The sequence below is a fragment of the Conger conger genome, chromosome 7 (genome assembly GCF_963514075.1).
Source record: "Conger conger chromosome 7, fConCon1.1, whole genome shotgun sequence".
Lineage (NCBI taxonomy): Eukaryota > Metazoa > Chordata > Actinopteri > Anguilliformes > Congridae > Conger > Conger conger.
The window spans coordinates 55,482,653-55,499,842 of record NC_083766.1 but is presented as its reverse complement, the minus strand read 5'-3'; the positions used below and the strand labels follow the sequence as shown (position 1 = coordinate 55,499,842).

At 41.5% G+C, this 17,190-nt stretch overlaps 1 protein-coding gene across 2 annotated transcripts; it reads left to right on the top strand.

Moving 5' to 3' along the window:
* Positions 1 to 2,507: 2,507 nt before the first annotated feature.
* LOC133133668 (hemicentin-2-like) lies at positions 2,508 to 14,472 on the top strand. 2 transcript variants are annotated; one of them, XM_061249812.1, is made up of 11 exons: positions 2,508 to 2,686; positions 4,670 to 5,011; positions 6,161 to 6,469; positions 7,014 to 7,304; positions 8,829 to 8,936; positions 9,626 to 9,641; positions 10,888 to 10,922; positions 11,993 to 12,049; positions 12,131 to 12,210; positions 13,546 to 13,672; positions 13,969 to 14,472. In XM_061249812.1, exons 1-10 carry the CDS (start codon positions 2,605 to 2,607, stop codon positions 13,657 to 13,659), a joined length of 1,434 nt encoding a protein of 477 aa, XP_061105796.1. In that variant the 5' UTR covers positions 2,508 to 2,604; the 3' UTR covers positions 13,660 to 13,672; positions 13,969 to 14,472. The 2 variants fall into 2 exon arrangements, with proteins under 2 accessions (XP_061105796.1, XP_061105795.1); XM_061249811.1 differs by having other exon boundaries at positions 13,546 to 14,472.
* Positions 14,473 to 17,190: the final 2,718 nt, after the last annotated feature.

Below are 17,190 nucleotides of genomic sequence, written 5' to 3'. Positions count from 1 at the left end.
ATTTTGACGCCCTTTATTATTCTGTTGCTGAAGACATACACCCATGCACTTTTTGCACAAAGTAAAGATCTTAAAAAACAAAACAAAACAAGACTACCAACTTGTAGTCACTATGTGTCCATGATAATAGGCTGTGACAGGGTTGACTGAATTAGTGAATCACAGTTAAATACTGTAATTACGGTTCCCACCCAGCCCTTTTGCTGTCACTGTGGGCTGTGAAGCTGTCTACTTTTACTTAAGTGACTTAAATAAAGCGCATGACTGGAGAAATGAGGATGTCTGCTTTTACAGTTGGAATGCTGACAGGATGTGATTTTGCAACTCGGGGCTGTTGTCTGCCATTCTGTGGAGGGTGGGGTGGAGAGCGGAGACTCTGTGGTGCTGTAGTGGGTGGACTGACTCAGACAGAGAGGTCTGAGCTGAGGAGCCCAGAGCGGTGTGTGAGAAACAGAGACAGAGGAAGATTTAAAAAAAAGAGCAGAAAAAGGAGAGAAAAGAGCCAACTGTGGGACCTAGAGGTTATGTGAGAGAGAGAGATAAAGAGAGTGGGGGAGAGAGAGAGAGAGACAGATAGAGAAAGTGAGAGAAAGTGTGAGAGAGAAACGCATCAGAGAACATCAAAGCAGAGCTACAGTGAAAGCTCCTCTCTCTGAAAGGTGGTTTATTTCCTGGAGCTGTGTGTGTGTGCATGTGCATATGTGTGTGTGCGTGCATGTGTGTGCTTGTGTGTGTGTGTGCGTGCATGTGTGTGCTTGTGTGTGTGTGTGCGTGCATGTGTGTGCTTGTGTGTGTGTGCGTGTGTGTGTGCATGTGCATGTGTGTGTGCGTGCATGTGTGTGCTTGTGTGCACGTGTGCACGTGTGTGTGTGTGTGCATGCATGTGTGTGCTTGTGTGTGTGTGCAGGTTTGTGCTTGTGTGTGTGTGTGTGCCCCCTCTTTGACTTTAGAAGATGGAATTCATGCACATTAATATCTTGTTTCCTGAAAGCACCCACACACTTGAAAAAAAACTGTGAGCAGACAGTCCACCTTCTCCTGGAGGGGTGAATAGTGTCCCTTCGAGTCAGCTGCTCTGTGCTGAGTTCCGAGTCAGCTGCTCTGTGCCACACAGACTCCCCTACCCACATACTTTACTTCTGAAATTAATGAAAAAGTATAACCTATGACTAAATACAGTAGCATAATATAACACATATTTCGTTATTATCTGCCTGCACATGAAGACCTTTATGTAATCATTTGTGGCTTTTGTATTGTTGGGCGTTTGTTAAATTGTTAAACTGAAGTCTTTCTGAGACCCGTAAACATGGTGCAGTTTAAGATGCCACCTATTTAAAATTGGATTTGAACTACTGTGTTAAAAGGAGTTATGAAAAGGGCAAATTGCTGCTATGAAACGCTGATATGGGCACATTGATGTGTATGCTGTGGGGTCAATGAGAGATGCCTTTTTAGGCACTTGTTGTTAAGTGATAGAAATGCAATGTAATGTAAATTATTTTCAGTTGCAACATAATATTCTGCTTTTTGAATGTAACACCACTGATGGCTTATACACCCTTGGCCTTTGAGATCTGCGTTGAGATTACAGTAAACACATGGTTATGAAGGTAGAAAAGAGCAGTAAACATTAATTTAACAACGTGTGCCGATACACACATTAAAGTGTAAAGGTTTGAAAGATAAATTATACTGCAGCTTAAAAAATATATATTCTATTTCTGTTAACCAACAAACAATTAAATTATAAATGTCTGGGTAAAATACAATTGAGACCCCAAACTGAAAATGGCCGGGACTTGCAGGATACGTTGACTCATAAACAACAGGAAACGGTAGACAGATTTTACTCAAAAATGGTAAAATCTCTAAAAGTTTTATCTCCTGTGGCCTGGACAGGAAAGCTATTTATAAGTTCACAGGGAGAGAATGAGGTCACTTTAAAACAGTGTGAACCCTGTAGATGATTCTTACATGTACATCGTGGGAAATGCGGCCATTCAGACTCACTCTTGGCCGTTGTGTTGCGGGTGGCAGTGTGGCACTAGGTGTGGATGGATCACTGAGCTTGGAAGACTGATTCCCAGGTGGTGGGCTGGAGTACTGCCTGTTTAACCTGAATCGCTTCAGTAAAGAAAAAGAAAAGAAAAAGATCCAGACCAGTGGTGGCAATTGATTGTATCTAAAGAATTTGAACTCTGCACATCATAGATGTAAGAAGTGATATGATAAGGTCAAGTAGAGTACAGCGTCTGCTAAAATATAATTGCGTACCTAGAGAAACAAAGAAAGACTAAAAGTAGTTTCTGCAATACGTCGTTAGGTTTCCCTGAATCAGAAGCCCAACCAGCCTGTGTTTCCCTTATGCGTGCACACACACACACACACACACACACACACACACACACACACACTCACACACACACACACACACACACTCACGCACTCACACACACACACACACACACACACACACACACACCACTTCCTTTGTCACAGGCATTGCTTATACTGCTAGCGATTCCCCTTTTTGTGCCGGTATAACAGACGCGTGTAGGCAGACAACATGAAACAGAATCTGACCCCTGTACAGATACAAACATGAGAGCGAGGAGCTGGATTGCCCTTCTCTTCCTTTGCATGGGGTGCTCTACATCCCCAATGCAGGAGGCCAAAGTGACTGGTAAGTACAGCTGCCATCTCCCTCTCTACTTCCAGGGCTGAAGCCTCAACATGCTCCACTAAAACGGGGCTGTGCCAGTCCTGCTTTTGTATTTAACCCGTTTCGGTGTGAGAACGCAATGTGATTAGAGTGCTCTTAACTGGACATTCTAATGCCGATGTAACAATCACTGCTGGCAATTGAATGCATTGAAGTTCTAGGATTCTGACTTGTTGAAATTGTTGAAACGCATTCTAAAAACCTGCTCTTCAAAGGGTTAAACATTGTTCTGCTGTTGTTTGCTGTAACCTCAGAGATATCGTTTTCACAATGTGCCTACACGATTCACAGATTATTGTTATTTATTTAATTATTTTGATTTCTCAGCTACTCTAGTTTTTAATTTTCTTCTTCTGTGGTGATGCGTGGCATCACCTGTGTTTCTCCCTGCATGTGTAATCATAGACCAGTGTATTAAGATGAGGATCAGTTTTAATCGCTGCCTTATTTCTGTGTTTATTTATTATAAAGGTATGCATATGTATATGCATGAAAACACAGTTGATTTGACGGGATTTGTGTAACAGTGTTATACCGTCAATAATAATGAATACAATTACTTTGTTTATTTGTACACTAAAAACGATCCTTCAAACTCAAGAGCAAAATTCATAAATATAATAACATGGTATTATTAGCAAACTTCCCATTATGTATTGTAGATTGACACTATATATCTCAATCTGACTCTAAATTGCCTCACTGTAGTACACTAACAAGATATTGCATTAGAATCTCTTTATACAAAAACTTAACAATGAAATGACAGATATAAGCATTATGCACAGCTTCTTGGCTTCACTAGACATACAGCATGCAACAGCTTAATAATTATTTATCAAGTGGTCTTCAGGGGGCTTGTTAAATGTTATTAAATTACCTAGGTATGTCTGTGGATAAACATTTCGGTAACACTTTACAATAAGCTTACATGAATTGGCATGAACTAATATACTTTTTAATTATCTAACTACCAAAACGTTAAGCCGTTCAGCTTTGTTTATGTATTTGTACATCATGATTACATGCTAACAACTACATTAGTTCATGCAAATTCATATTGGAATGAGAGAACCAGTTAATTTATCTGTTAATGTTTAACTAATTATATGTTTATCCTATGGTTTGCATGAGTTAATTTTCATGTAACTAATACATTAGCGAAGAAATACATTAACTAATGAAAAGTTCATGCTTAATTAATGCATTCGTAAATCATTAATTGATGTTAACAACTAAATTAGTTAATGCAAATTCAGATGACCCGAATGTAAAGTGTTACCAATGTTTTTATTATGTCAATGAACTAATTTATTTGCATCACTACTAAGATTATCAATATGATATTATAGTCCAGGGGATTTTTATGAGGAAATAGTATGTTTCTATCCCAAGTGGGTGTTTTTTGGTGACAAATCAGTGAAACGCTGTCTAGGCATTCAGGTGAAAACCCGGCAACATTTGGCTGAAAAGTGAAAGTTTTCTAGCCGACTAGGATATGACAATCCTGAGCTATACTGGGGTCAACCTAATCCGTTTAAGTTCTGGCTTTTGGTCATTGGGATATAATATATTAAATACTTCTGAATTGAACTATGGAAGTAATTATATTTGAGAAGCTCACATTAAATTCTTATGATTAATTTACAGTAGAAATAACTGCCATTTAATTAATTACAACCCAAGAAATGCACATGAAAATTATTTTAGGTAAAATGCAATGAGACATAATAGTGAAAATGATTTTATTTGTTTGCTATTGGACAGTGATCATTTTCATCAAATATTTGAAGTTTCTTTTTGCTCACAGCCTTTCTCCTATCCGTAAAATGTCACTTGGTTCTGTACGGTATATTAATCTGATGAAGTTGCCTTCTACTGCTAGTTTAAATAAATTAATTGGCGTGCTATTGTAATGCTACAATGCAAAATGTGCTATTCCAGGCAAATCCAGCACTGCTGTGAAAGGGTCCCAACCAGCACACATCAATGCTGCAGTCGGGGGCTCATTCACCCTGAGCTGTTCCTTCACCTACACCGCACACAAACATGACGGCATGTTCGGAAAGTTCTACACTCAAAATGGCCAACCAACGACAAAGATTGACCCTGATGTCAAATGCAGTCCACGTATTTCAAAAGACGCCCTTCTGCATTGTGACTTATCTTCAACCATTACCAACGCCCGCCTGGAGAATGAGGCCGTTTACGTCTGTGAAGTTGTTATACCGAGCGCGGAAGGCACCATTACGGTGACGGGCACGGGGACAGCCGTCACCCTTTACTGTAAGTGAACAAAACACCGTGCCATTCTCACTGTCGTGCTGAAATACTCAGGGACGCCTCGAGAGATCCAGGGCTGCTGATGTTTTATTTCACCCCAATGTCAGCAAACTATTCGGACCAAAAAAAACCAAGCACAAACGCGAGATGAGTTAACTGTGTAAAAAAGCTGCTTTAATTTATTAATTACTCTTAAGAGCCAAGTAACATCAAGAACCGGGATGACCTCCAAGGTCAAATGTAGTGTTCACAGCATCTAGGGTACACTAAACCCTTAATGACATTAATGACTAACAAAGCAAAACAAGCAATTACAAAAACCAGCAGACCTTGATGCTCTCCAGGACCCGTCAACCCCAGTTCTGTACTTTATATACACTCAGTGAGCACTTTATTTAGGTATTTATTAGACTTATTTTTTTGACTTCTTAGTCTTCTGCTGCTGTAGCCTATCCACTTAAAGAGGTTGCTCTTCTGCATACCACTGTTGTAAAGTGTGGCTATTTGCGTTACTGTCACCTTCCTGTCAGCTTCAACTAGTCTGGCTGTTCTCCTCTGACCTCTCATTAACAAAGCATTTTTGCCACAGACCTGCTGCTCACTGGATGTTTTTAGTTCTTTGCACCCTTCTCGGAAAACTCTAGTGAATGTTCTGCGTGAAAACCCCAGGAAATCAGCAGTTTCTGAGATATTCAAACCACCCTGTCAGGCACCAATAATCATTCCATGGTCAAAGTCACATTTCTTCCCCATTCTGACATTTGGTCTGATTAAATATTTTGCATTAACAAGCTGTTGTGCAGGTCTACCTAATAAAGTGCTCAGTGAGTGTATATGCATATATGCATTCAAATGCTCTATTTTACAGTTGCCTCTATTTTGTCACTATTTGTCACTATTTTATTAACACTATTATTATTCATACATTGATGCTATGAGCAGTAAGGACAATGTCAGAAGTCTTCTCAAAGTTTTCCTCCATAGAGGAACCATATGTAGTTCAATGCTCCTTGTCTGACAAAATCATTCTGTGAGCTTTCACAATTTTCACACTTCCCATAGAGGGGTTCCACAAAGAACTAAGAAGGGTTGCGCTATGTAGACAAGCCAAAGAACCTTTTTTTTCCTGAGACTGTGTTGCTTTTGCTCCAGCTGAGGTCGGCTCCATAGGAATCCTGCCGCCGCCACGGCTGGTATCAGGAAGCGAGTCAGAGCTGACCTGCCGAGCGACCGGGTTCTACCCTCGGAACGTTACGGTGCGGTGGTTCTGTGGCGAGACGCCGGCGCCCCCCGGCGACGTCGCGGACGTTATCACCGCGGCCCGCGACGGAACGTTCTCCCTGAGCAGCAGGTACAGGTTCCGAGCCCACGCCCTGGACCACGGGGTACGGTGCCACTGCCTGGTCTCTCACCCAACCTGGACCGGGGCGGGGAACGCCAGCCTCACGCTGGACGTCAGCTGTGAGTCCAATATGCTTCTTCTCCATTAACCTTCGCCTTCTTCTTTAGACGTGGCCAGTACTTCACACACAGCACGTGCATGTGCATGAACATACTACATTACATATGTAATCTGTGTCTCTTTTTGGTTCAGATGTAGGAAATCCAGGTTCAGAAAGTAAAAGTCTTCCCCATTTCCAATCACCTGCACTTGCTAATTAGCACAATTCTTCAACCAGGAGCTAGAACTAAGCCCTGAAATCAGCTGAATCTACGGGTGGAAGAAAGAGATGGCAAGACATCTCTATTTTGCTCCTGGACTTTGCACCTTTCGGTTCAGGATATAATTCTCAATGTTTAATTAAGTATAATAGAGTTTGTCTGAGCCAAAGAGGTACTAAATGCACCTTCAGAATTAAAAGGAGTTAAACTCAGTTAGAGTTAAATTTACACTAACACATGTTGTGTGTGTGGTTCCCACCTACCCCTCCACCTTGTGCCGTACATTTATTTGGGAGATGTTTAGAGTTTCGTTTTTTGTCTGTTTTTCTGTTATCCTTGCCAGACGGTCCCAGCTGTGTGAACGTGACCTCTCGCTCCGACCCGGTAACACAGGGTGTGTTGCACCTGCCAGAGGGGTCGCCTCTAAACATCTCCTGCTCGGCAGATGGGAACCCCAGGCCTGAGACGCTGTGGCTGGGGGGGAGTATAAACTTGCGACACGCCGGAGGGACTCTGCAGCTGGGTGCAGTGCAGGAGGAAGATGGGGGAAAGTACTGGTGCGTGGCGAGCAACCTGTATGGAGAGAAGAATGCCAGCATTACTCTTCTGGTTTATCAGAGCAAGTTCTCCCACAGTAAGTGAAATTTTCTAACCAGTATTCAGTCAAAAGAGTGGTCCTAAATTATGGCCAAGGAGAGCCAGAATATGTGCTGGTTTTTGTTGTTATATATTTAAGGTGAAAACAAAAACCAGCAGACCCTGCGGCTTCCCAGGACTACAAATTATGACCACTGATTCTTTCTTCATGAACACAGTTTTTCAAGTTCAGTGATCCCTAAAAGGAGCTTGACAATCTGTGCAACAGGATAAGGTCACGCTGGCATTTATTTGTCCAGGGCTCCCTTGAAAAATGGATTTCCTTCTCTTACCTGGATAAATAAAGATTGTTTATTTTTTAAATGTGAATCAAAGTGAGGGGCAGCAGTTGAACCATGAGCCGTATCATGGGTTACAATGCAGTGCACTTGAATTCAAGTTTTAATTGAACACTTTAACTGTTATTGCTTCCACGTTTGACCTTTGCATAGTGGACAACTCTTCTCCTAATGGCTCTCATTTACCTTGTCAGTGACTCCACCTAAGCTGATGTGTGTTGCATATTCTGGCACAAAATGTCTGCTGCACCAGGCTCAGTTGGCAGTCAAAGTGAGTTTTCACATTGACTGTGAACAGCTTTGTGACCATGCACAATTGAAATACTAATGCAATCCATAATGCACTGCAGCTGTGGAATCACCTGGCCCTGGTCTCACTGTAAGACAAGGCTGGAAGAAGCAACTAAAATGTTGGCAGTAATGACGATCAAAGATGAAGATAATGGTTTCAAGATGGCATAATTTTCGGGGGAGGAGGCGTTATCTTCTCATATCTATAACTAGATAAGTTTGAGCCTTTTCAAAAGCCTACCTCCACATGACCTACTTCATATCTTTGTTTCTATAAAACTACAAAGCAGTAATGGCTTTGTTAAATACTTTCATTTTAGGTCATACTGGAGTACATGCCTGAGAACAATGCATTAAAAGCGTCAAAAGCGTGTCGTAACACATGGCCCTGGTGAATTTAGGCTTTTCCAAATGAACTTTGAGGCACCATGTTTTCGTCTTATTTTTTGTCTGCAATAATAACCTTGTTGGGATCATGCCATTCATTTTGTTTATTGATGCAAAATGACGGATGATGATTGATGGTCGGCTATATGAAGACCCACAAGCAAGCAGTCAATCCCAGCCCTTTGCGATGGCAGTATGAGCTGCTTTTGGATTGTGTGGTTCGCCATCTTTAGGGACCACGCAGACACTGTGATAAATGGCTGATATTTCCACATGACCTTGCAGTCGGCATAACCTTCGCAAGGTTATTTCCTTATGCTAATCAGCACGAACAGGCATGCGCATTGAATTTACGAAGAGTCGGCATTCATCATCAGATACAGCCGGGATACCCACACAAATGAAGGCTGGCACATGTTTCATGGATTCCACGTTTTATTTTTCATAGAAACTTTCCTTAAAAACAAAATAATTTCAGAAATGTTTTGTGAATGAGGTTGAGCTTTAAGTGTATTCAGTGGATACCTGTTTTCCTCTGTTTACAGGAGTGGCATTACTTTGTGTCGTGGGAACAGTTTTGATGACCTTGGTTTTTGTCATTGTCTGCATTCTCACAAAGACAATGAACAGAAGTCAGGCACAGACACTCTCAGGTACAGCATAACTCAATACACGGGTACAGCACAACTCTAATACAACACAACTCAATACACGGGTACAGCACAACTCTAGTACAACACAACTCAATACAAGGGTACAGCACAACTCTAGTACAACACAACTCAATACATGGGTACAGCACAACTCTAGTACAACACAACTCAATACACGGGTACAGCACAACTCTAGTACAGCACAACTCAATACTCAGGTATCGCACAACTCTAGTACAACACAACTCATTACTCAGGTATCGCACAACTCTAGTACAGCACAACTCAATACTCAGGTATCGCACAACTCAATACATGGGCACAGCACAACACAATCTCTGTTACAATACAGCTTAATACACATGTGCAGCAAATCATATGCTAATGTGGAGAGGAAGTGGTTTTTCATTTTTATTAAGAAGAAAATTACTGGCACTATACTGCAGTGAAAATCTATGTGAACAGATCTCATTATGTCACTTCACAGTGTCTGGGGGGGTAGGCTACATACGGGGCACGTGAACAGGTTGAATCATGGTATCCATTGATGAGATAAATGAATATCTTAGAAAAGAGAAAATAGAATATAATATTAATAGAATATCTTAAGATTAAAATCACAATTTCACAATGGATAATTCAATTCATTTCCACCTAAATGTAACCATTTTTCTGTTCTCTGTTGACAGATTGCAGTTCTGAAGGGTAAGCTAAGAAACTTAATTTTTTTGCGTTTTACTTTTAAAACTTCATGTGTCAGTAAAATTCTGACATTAATGTGCAGTGACCCTTTTGAGAAAAAATTGATCAACTTCATTATTTTGTGAAGAGGTTACTCTAGCATACATTCCAAGCTTGGCTTAGTTTCTGACATTGTTTTTGGTCATTAATTTTAACTGCTGAGCCCATATTACTGTAATCTTGTCAATAATGTAGAGCTAATATTGTTTAATGTGCATCCAGCAACATGGCTATTGCCTATACATTTATATATACCAATACATTATAGTTATTTAACCGATGCTTTTATCTAAAGCAACTTACAGTTGATTCGATTAAGCAGGGGACAATCTCTCCTGGGGAGATATCTATATATACACAGTATATAGGACCACACAATGCATTACCCTTCATCTAAGATCAAAATGTGCCTGCCGACACAAAAAGAGTTCAGCATCATCATACCTTCCTTTGCTAACTCAGAAGGCACGTGCCCAACTGCGTTTTTGCCCAACTGTTGAAGCTATCGGTTTTTGTGGTGTTAGGCAAGAGGCGGAAATCTCTTGAAAGTGTGAACCGAAGCACCACACATCACAAACGTGTGACAAAGTACTTACGCATTTTAAGTCGACAGTGTGTCTGTTTGAGCGCTTCAGCTGTTTCAACTTAACCGACGTGCTGCGTAAAATAACTAAGACCATTCTTCTGAGTGCTGGTTTTCCTGTTTCGTGTTTGTCAGCGGTTTTGAACCAACACCACTCGCCCCTGAGTGTGAACGAGTTGTTTCTTCTCCTCGCGAGTCAGGGGCGTTGACATGATAATAGCTAGCAGCCTACCAATCATAATGATCTATTATGGGGCAATTCCTATCATTGCATATTAGCATTTCATAATTATAGTGCTAGTAGAAATAAGAAGAGTCCATATGTGAAAATAAATATTTTTGCGTTGGATAAAAATCAGCTGCAGAATTTTTCTTAACACGTCAAAACCCACAGAGCCTCAGCCTCGCCCACATTACCATAACCGCGATTTGGTCCTTTTTTTTACAACGGAGTTTGCGGCCGAGCGCGTCTTTGACGGTGCGTGCATTAAGCATTTTACTCGTTGGTCTGCAGCAGCGTCGGAAGGCGCTAGCAGTGTGCTGAGCCGGCTGCCGACACACATTATCGGGTGAGAACATCTACATATCTGTACATGCGCCTATTAACGCTTTGCTTTTCCTTTACAGTGCATTTCCTCACCAGAGCGAGGGTGCATCGCCCGGTAAGGTCCATATTTCTACATTACATTTACATTTTTGTCATTCGGCAGACGCTTTTAATCCAAAGCGACTTACAAGTGCATAGGTTCTTCCACAAGTTACAGCAACACATCCATAACTAGTAAAATACACATGAAGTGCTATTCTAAATATATAGTCATCATAAGTGCAAATCAAATTTTCTTTTTCTTTTTTTTTTTTGGGTTAGACAAGAGGGATAGGGATATCGGAAAAGGGGGGGGGGGGATAAGGAGGTAGGACTAAGGTACAGTTTGAAAAGGTGTGTTTTTAGTCTGCGTCAAAATAGGGGGAGGGATTCTGCTGTCCTGACAGTGGTAGGCAAGTCATTCCACCACTGAGGAGCCAGAACGGAAAACAGCCGTGAACGTGCAGCTCGACCGCCAGGTGCTCGTAGTACGGGAATCATAAGGTGACCAGAGCTGGCAGACCAGAGTGGTCTAGCTGGGGAGTAGGGAGTGATTAAGGATTGTATGTAAGGTGGGGCAGTCCCCTTAGCAGCCTGAAATGCCAACACTAGGGCCTTGAATCGGATGCGTGCGGCAATAGGAAGCCAGTGGAGGCCAATGAGGAGCGGGGTGACATGAGCCGACCTGGGCTGACTGGTGAACAGGGGGGCTGCAGCATTCTGGACCAGCTGGAGGGGCTTGAAGGCACAAGCTGAGAGACAGCTTGGAGTGGGTTGCAGTAATCCAGGCGGGAAATGGCGAGCGCCTGGACTAGGAGCTGGGTGGCTTTCTCCGTAAGGAGATGACGGATGCGACGTATATTGTAGAGGAAGAAGTTGTAGTTTAGTTGCAGAATTTCCCTTAATTCAAATATGGAGTGCAAATCTTTCCAGATATTTCCAGTTATCTGTTAACTGCATGTTTGTTGAATATATTTTACAGTATGTATCCATTTATGCATGTACTGGTACGCTACTCATATTCATTTATATGGTATCCAAATATATTATACAGCATAAGTTATATTTTCTGCAATTGACATTAAATGAACAAAATTTGATACAGTGAGTAGCTTAAATAATGATTTTTTTTTCTTTCGATATCAGACAAGCTCTACTCTGTGCTAGAGATCAGCGGTAAGAGAGCGCAGCAGCAGAAACCTGGTGAGTGTGTTGGTAGAGGCGCTTTCAGCCCTGTGCACATCTATAACAGCAGGTCTGTGATATGTCCTGTCTTTCCCAAAGCTCCCCAGGATGTCGACGAATCACAGCTCATCTACACTGAGATCAAATTCCCTCTCGCGACCCACAATCCAAATGTGACGGTAATGATTTATTGATATTATTGTAATTCATTTTTGAATCCATGGGTTCAAGGACTTGGTCACAGTTACAATGATTCGAGTTTCACAAAAAATCATTAATATTGGAAATTATGAAATATTAAAACATGCACGCAGAACATATTTGCATGACAGTGACAGTGCTAATGTTTTATAAATATTTTTAAACATCCTGATATTTCGTTGCAGCTTAGATCTGAATGCTTTTGTGCCAGTCTTCATAACTTGTAATAAGCAAAATAAATAGCACGGACAATATTTTTCTGATGAGAAAACAAAATACAAAACAAACATAAAACTAACTATTTGATTATTTGATGTCCTTATTTGTACCTTATAGACCATTATGGAGATTTGGACAATGTGTTTCTTGTAAATAGAAAAGACTTTAAACAGGGCATGGTTTTTATGATATGAGGGCTCACTTTTGTGGTGTCAGCGTTAGCAGAATGGCACACAACACGCGCCGGTGACCTACTTTCCTCTTGTTTGTGTCTGCGACCTCAATTCTCATTCAGACTGGTGCATGCTCTGAGGTTCTGGTGTGGGGGGCTTGGGTATTAACTGAAGAACATGCAGTAAAAAGGAGAACATTTCATTCTATAGCACACAACATGTCAGGTCAGAGTAATACATAAATCATACATTTCCATAGCAACAGTGGAAAACCCATTCTCCAAATGAGATGACAGGTGTAGGCAATATATTGATATGATAATCTCTAAACCCTCCTCTTAGAAATGAATGCAGTAATAATGAACACATTATTCATATCAAAGAAAGGTGAATACATCTCACATACAGCCCTTCCAATCATCTTCCAATCACCTTTCCACCGCTTTTACATATGAATTAACTGATCGAAAAGCCATTGCACAAATGAGAAGAAAAGTTGGTCATTAATTTATTTTAACTATTGAGTTGTATGGCACATTTATAATATGAGAGATCTTTATCATCACAATAGCATGAGTCAAGGGGGCCCTTGGGCTGATTTAGATCTCACAGCATCAATCTCAGAACACTAAATGACATAATGTATTATGCTACAGTTAGCCTAGCATCCTAAATAAGCATGGTTTATGACAACCTTTATAACATTTAGCCTTTAGCCAGTTCACATTCTTGGTTATGTCAGATTCGGTGTTAATGTGTTGCATAAGAAGGTGTTATATCTCCCTTTATGAAGCATGACATTTGCTTACGCATGATTTATGAAGCCGTTATGACGTGCTTACGAAGGTTTAAATATGCTTCATAAAGTAAAGTGTGACAAAAAGAGAATAACCTCAATAATCTGCTTCTTGGTCCCTGCAGGAAGCTCCGGGATCTACTGTTGAAGTCACAGAATCGCCCATTTACAGTACGGTGATGTTGAAGAACGCAGGAGGTCACCGCAGCGCCGCACGAAATGGCCAACAGAAACGGTAGCGCGGTGGCTACGGCCTAGCCAGACGTCCTAGCCAGACCTGACAATGACTGTTTGCAAAGGAACCTTTTCTTTAAAAGCATCATTTCCTATGATTGTACACTTTGATTAGTTTCATGTTTCCCTGACAATTATCAGGGCTCTATTTGGATTCTATTCAAGCTGTACTGTCAGGCAAAGAGTTCAGTTATTTCTAGTCTGTTTTTGATCTAGGCCTGTGGTCTTAACAGGGTTGCTAAAACCTGTAGGCCAAACACAAAATCAGCTTTTTCTGAAGTTTCAGCACCAAACAACATAACCTCCTGGGGGCGCATCGCATGAAAATCTAACAAGGCCTGGACCTGAAATCAATCAACAACTGTCCTCAATAACTTAACTCACAATTATATCAAATGCTTACGTTTACATTTTTAACTTCAGCGCCTTCAGTTTGTTCATTAGAGAAAATCAACAAAACCCAACTCTCCCGGTTGAGTTTCCCCGGCAAATAACTTATCGCTCTGATTTTTACGTGCAGGTCCGACTCGAGTGTTGATTGAATTCATATTCCGTTCCAGACTGTCATTGGTCCACATGTGCACAAAGATGACTGTCTCTTCATAGCTGGCTTCATCTTAATCTATCCATGTGATTGCCCACAGAGACAAGCTGTCTGTACAATTTCTGATACCCTCTTACCTCTGTTGCGAATCAGCAGCTCATTAACAGTTCTTTTTGTTTTTCCTTTCAGTTTTCTACGCTGCGTTGCAGCTTGTCTTGTGTTTATCATTTAAGTGGTTGTGGTTAGGGGAGCAAAATAAAGAGCACTTTACTTATTTGTTGTGGTACTTTTTCATAATATAAAGTAGGTCATTTTTTAGTTCATGAAAGCTCTCAAAGGAAAATCCAATCAGTAGGGAAACTTGTTGATTTTAAAAGGGTTAATGTCAAAAAAGATCAGAGTTTCTGAAACTAAATGTGGAGGTGTTGTGTTTAACATACAGTTTCAATCATCTAAGAAATGTTCTAAACAAACATTGTCTCTGCAGTAAATACAAAGGAAAGATAACCCATACTGAAATCAAATCGGTCAGAGTAAAAATCACTTTAAGTATTTATTAGACTCATCGATCTTCTGCTGCTGTAGCCTATGCACTTAGAGGTTTGATGCATTATGTGTTCAGAGATGCTCTTCTGCACACCACTGTTGTAATGTATGGTTATTTGCGCTACCGTCACCTTCCTGTCAGCTTTGACCAGCACTCAGAAGAATGGTCTTAGTTATTTTACGCAGCACGTCGGTTAAGTTGAAACAGCTGAAGCGCTCAAACAGACACACTGTCGACTTAAAATGCATAAGTACATTGTCACATGTTTGTGATGTGTGGTGCTTCGGTTCACACTTTCAAGAGATTTATGAGACGGGTGCGTGGGAGGTTGGACCCAAAATGGTGTAATAAAGTCCCGTCAGGGCTTTATTCGGGGAATATCGTAGTCAAAGAGAGAGAAATATCGGAGAGCGTAGTCAAAAAACAAGCAATGTTCGTAAACAAAAACCAAAGTGCAGTACCGAGGGAGAAGGCAGTCTCGTAATCGGTACACCATGCAAAAAGTTCAGTAGCCAGGAAAGCTGTCAGCGGGGCAGAAGTACAGGCAGGCTCAGGGTCGATGACGGTGCAAGAGTCAAGACTGAAGTCTGCTCCGCGGGGCAAAAGCACAAAGACAGCAGGCAAAGTCGTGGTACAAGCAAGCAATAATCAACAAAACAGTCAATAATCTTTGGTCAATAAACAGGCTTGGATCGTAATGGGTAGACAAATGGCTTGACAAAGCAGCTAAAGCGGTGCACCGACAAACAGGGGGGCAACAATTTCACAAAGACTTGACATGAAACTGAGCTTATATGCAGGTGGAGACAGGTGTAGACAATTTTGCAAAAGTTTGTGTGTGCAAAGTTTGCAAAACTATGACAATAAGCTATATTATGTGACATGACAAGACTAACATAATACGTGACATGACAATAACATAACCAAGACAACAACTAAACATAAAACATGACATGACAAGCATGAAACGTGACACATTACTAGTGAAGCAGTGTTGGTGTGTAGCCTGCTAGTTTATTCAGCTTGGTTAACCAATGGAAACAAAAGCCAGCATACACACAGGCCCTCCAAGACCACAGTAGCCCACGCCTGACCTATGCAATGTGTCTGCTGCAGGGGGGGAGGTTAAAAGGTCACATTATGAAAATATAGTTTCAATTTACTCTTGCTCTTTGACTTCCAACTGTTAATTTAATAGCAAAAACAGATGATTTGGCATTTATATTGCACCTTTATCCAAAGCACTGTACAATTGATGCTTCTCATTCACCCATTCATACACACACTCACAGCGATTGGCTGCCATACAAGGCACCGACCAGCTCGTCAGGAGCATTTGGTGTCTTGCTCAGGGACACTTCGACACAGCCCAGGCGCGGGATCGAACCAGCAACCCTCCGACTGCCAGACGACTGCTCTTACTGCCTGAGCCATGTCGCCCCCTTGTCTGAAACTACAGAAAACTACAGATGTTCTGAGTCTCTGTTGTATCGCCACCTGCTGGTGGTGCAGAAGGTTTCTGAATAAATAAAAAAAACTGAAGAAATACCAAATAATATCAGAATACACCACTTGCTACATTGTATGTTTCTTTTTTTTTGTGATATTCAAGAACTCCTTTATGTAGCTTTCCCAAAGCATTATTTCTATGGTCTATTTTCAGGTTCTTGGACAGGCTTTATAGATGCCTTGGATATGCCTGCTATAGGATCGCACATATATGAAATGTAAAGCTGAATGTGTCTGAAATACTGTAAAGATATCCAGCGACATGGTGGGAACAGACGGAAGTGACATGCAGTCTAACCCACCCATTATTGCCATTTGGCAGACGCTCATATCCAGAGCGACGTACAGTTGATTAGACTAAGCAGGAGACAATCCTCCCCTGGAGCAATGCAGGGTTAAGGGCTTTCCTCAAGGGCCCAACGGCAATGCGGATCTTATTGTGCCTACGCCGGGATTAGAACCTCCGACCTCGGGTGTCCCAGTCATTTACCTTAAACACTACGCCACACCCGTTTTGAGTGGGTTTCCACTGGAGGTGTGTGAAATGAAATGGGAGTACAAATCGACGCTCACAAGAGTGAGGCCCACACATCTTCATAGTGAGGCCCACATATCTTCATAGTGTGGCCCACACATCTTCATAGTGAGGCCCACACATCTTCATAGTGAGGCCCACACATCTTCATAGTGAGGCCCACATATCTTCATAGTGAGGCCCACACATCTTCATAGTGAGGCCCACATATCTTCATAGTGTGGCCCACACATCTTCATAGTGAGGCCCACACATCTTCATAGCCTGCCTTCAGACCACACTGTGGGGATTGTAAATACAGTATAAGCTTCACGTTGGAGACCATTTGCCTCTGATTCAGTGAAGTAGTGCTGAGTCGGCTGCTGCTTCTGGAACAGAGCTTTTCTTTGTCGCACACAATA

Coding starts and splice junctions, on each gene's coding strand:
- LOC133133668 (XM_061249812.1), top strand. CDS start 2,605: ATGAGAGCGAGGAGCTGGATTGCCCTTCTCTTCCTTTGCATGGGGTGC. Junction 2,687..4,669: donor GCAGGAGGCCAAAGTGACTG/GTAAGTACAGCT, acceptor GTGCTATTCCAG/GCAAATCCAGCACTGCTGTG. Junction 6,470..7,013: donor CCTCACGCTGGACGTCAGCT/GTGAGTCCAATA, acceptor TATCCTTGCCAG/ACGGTCCCAGCTGTGTGAAC.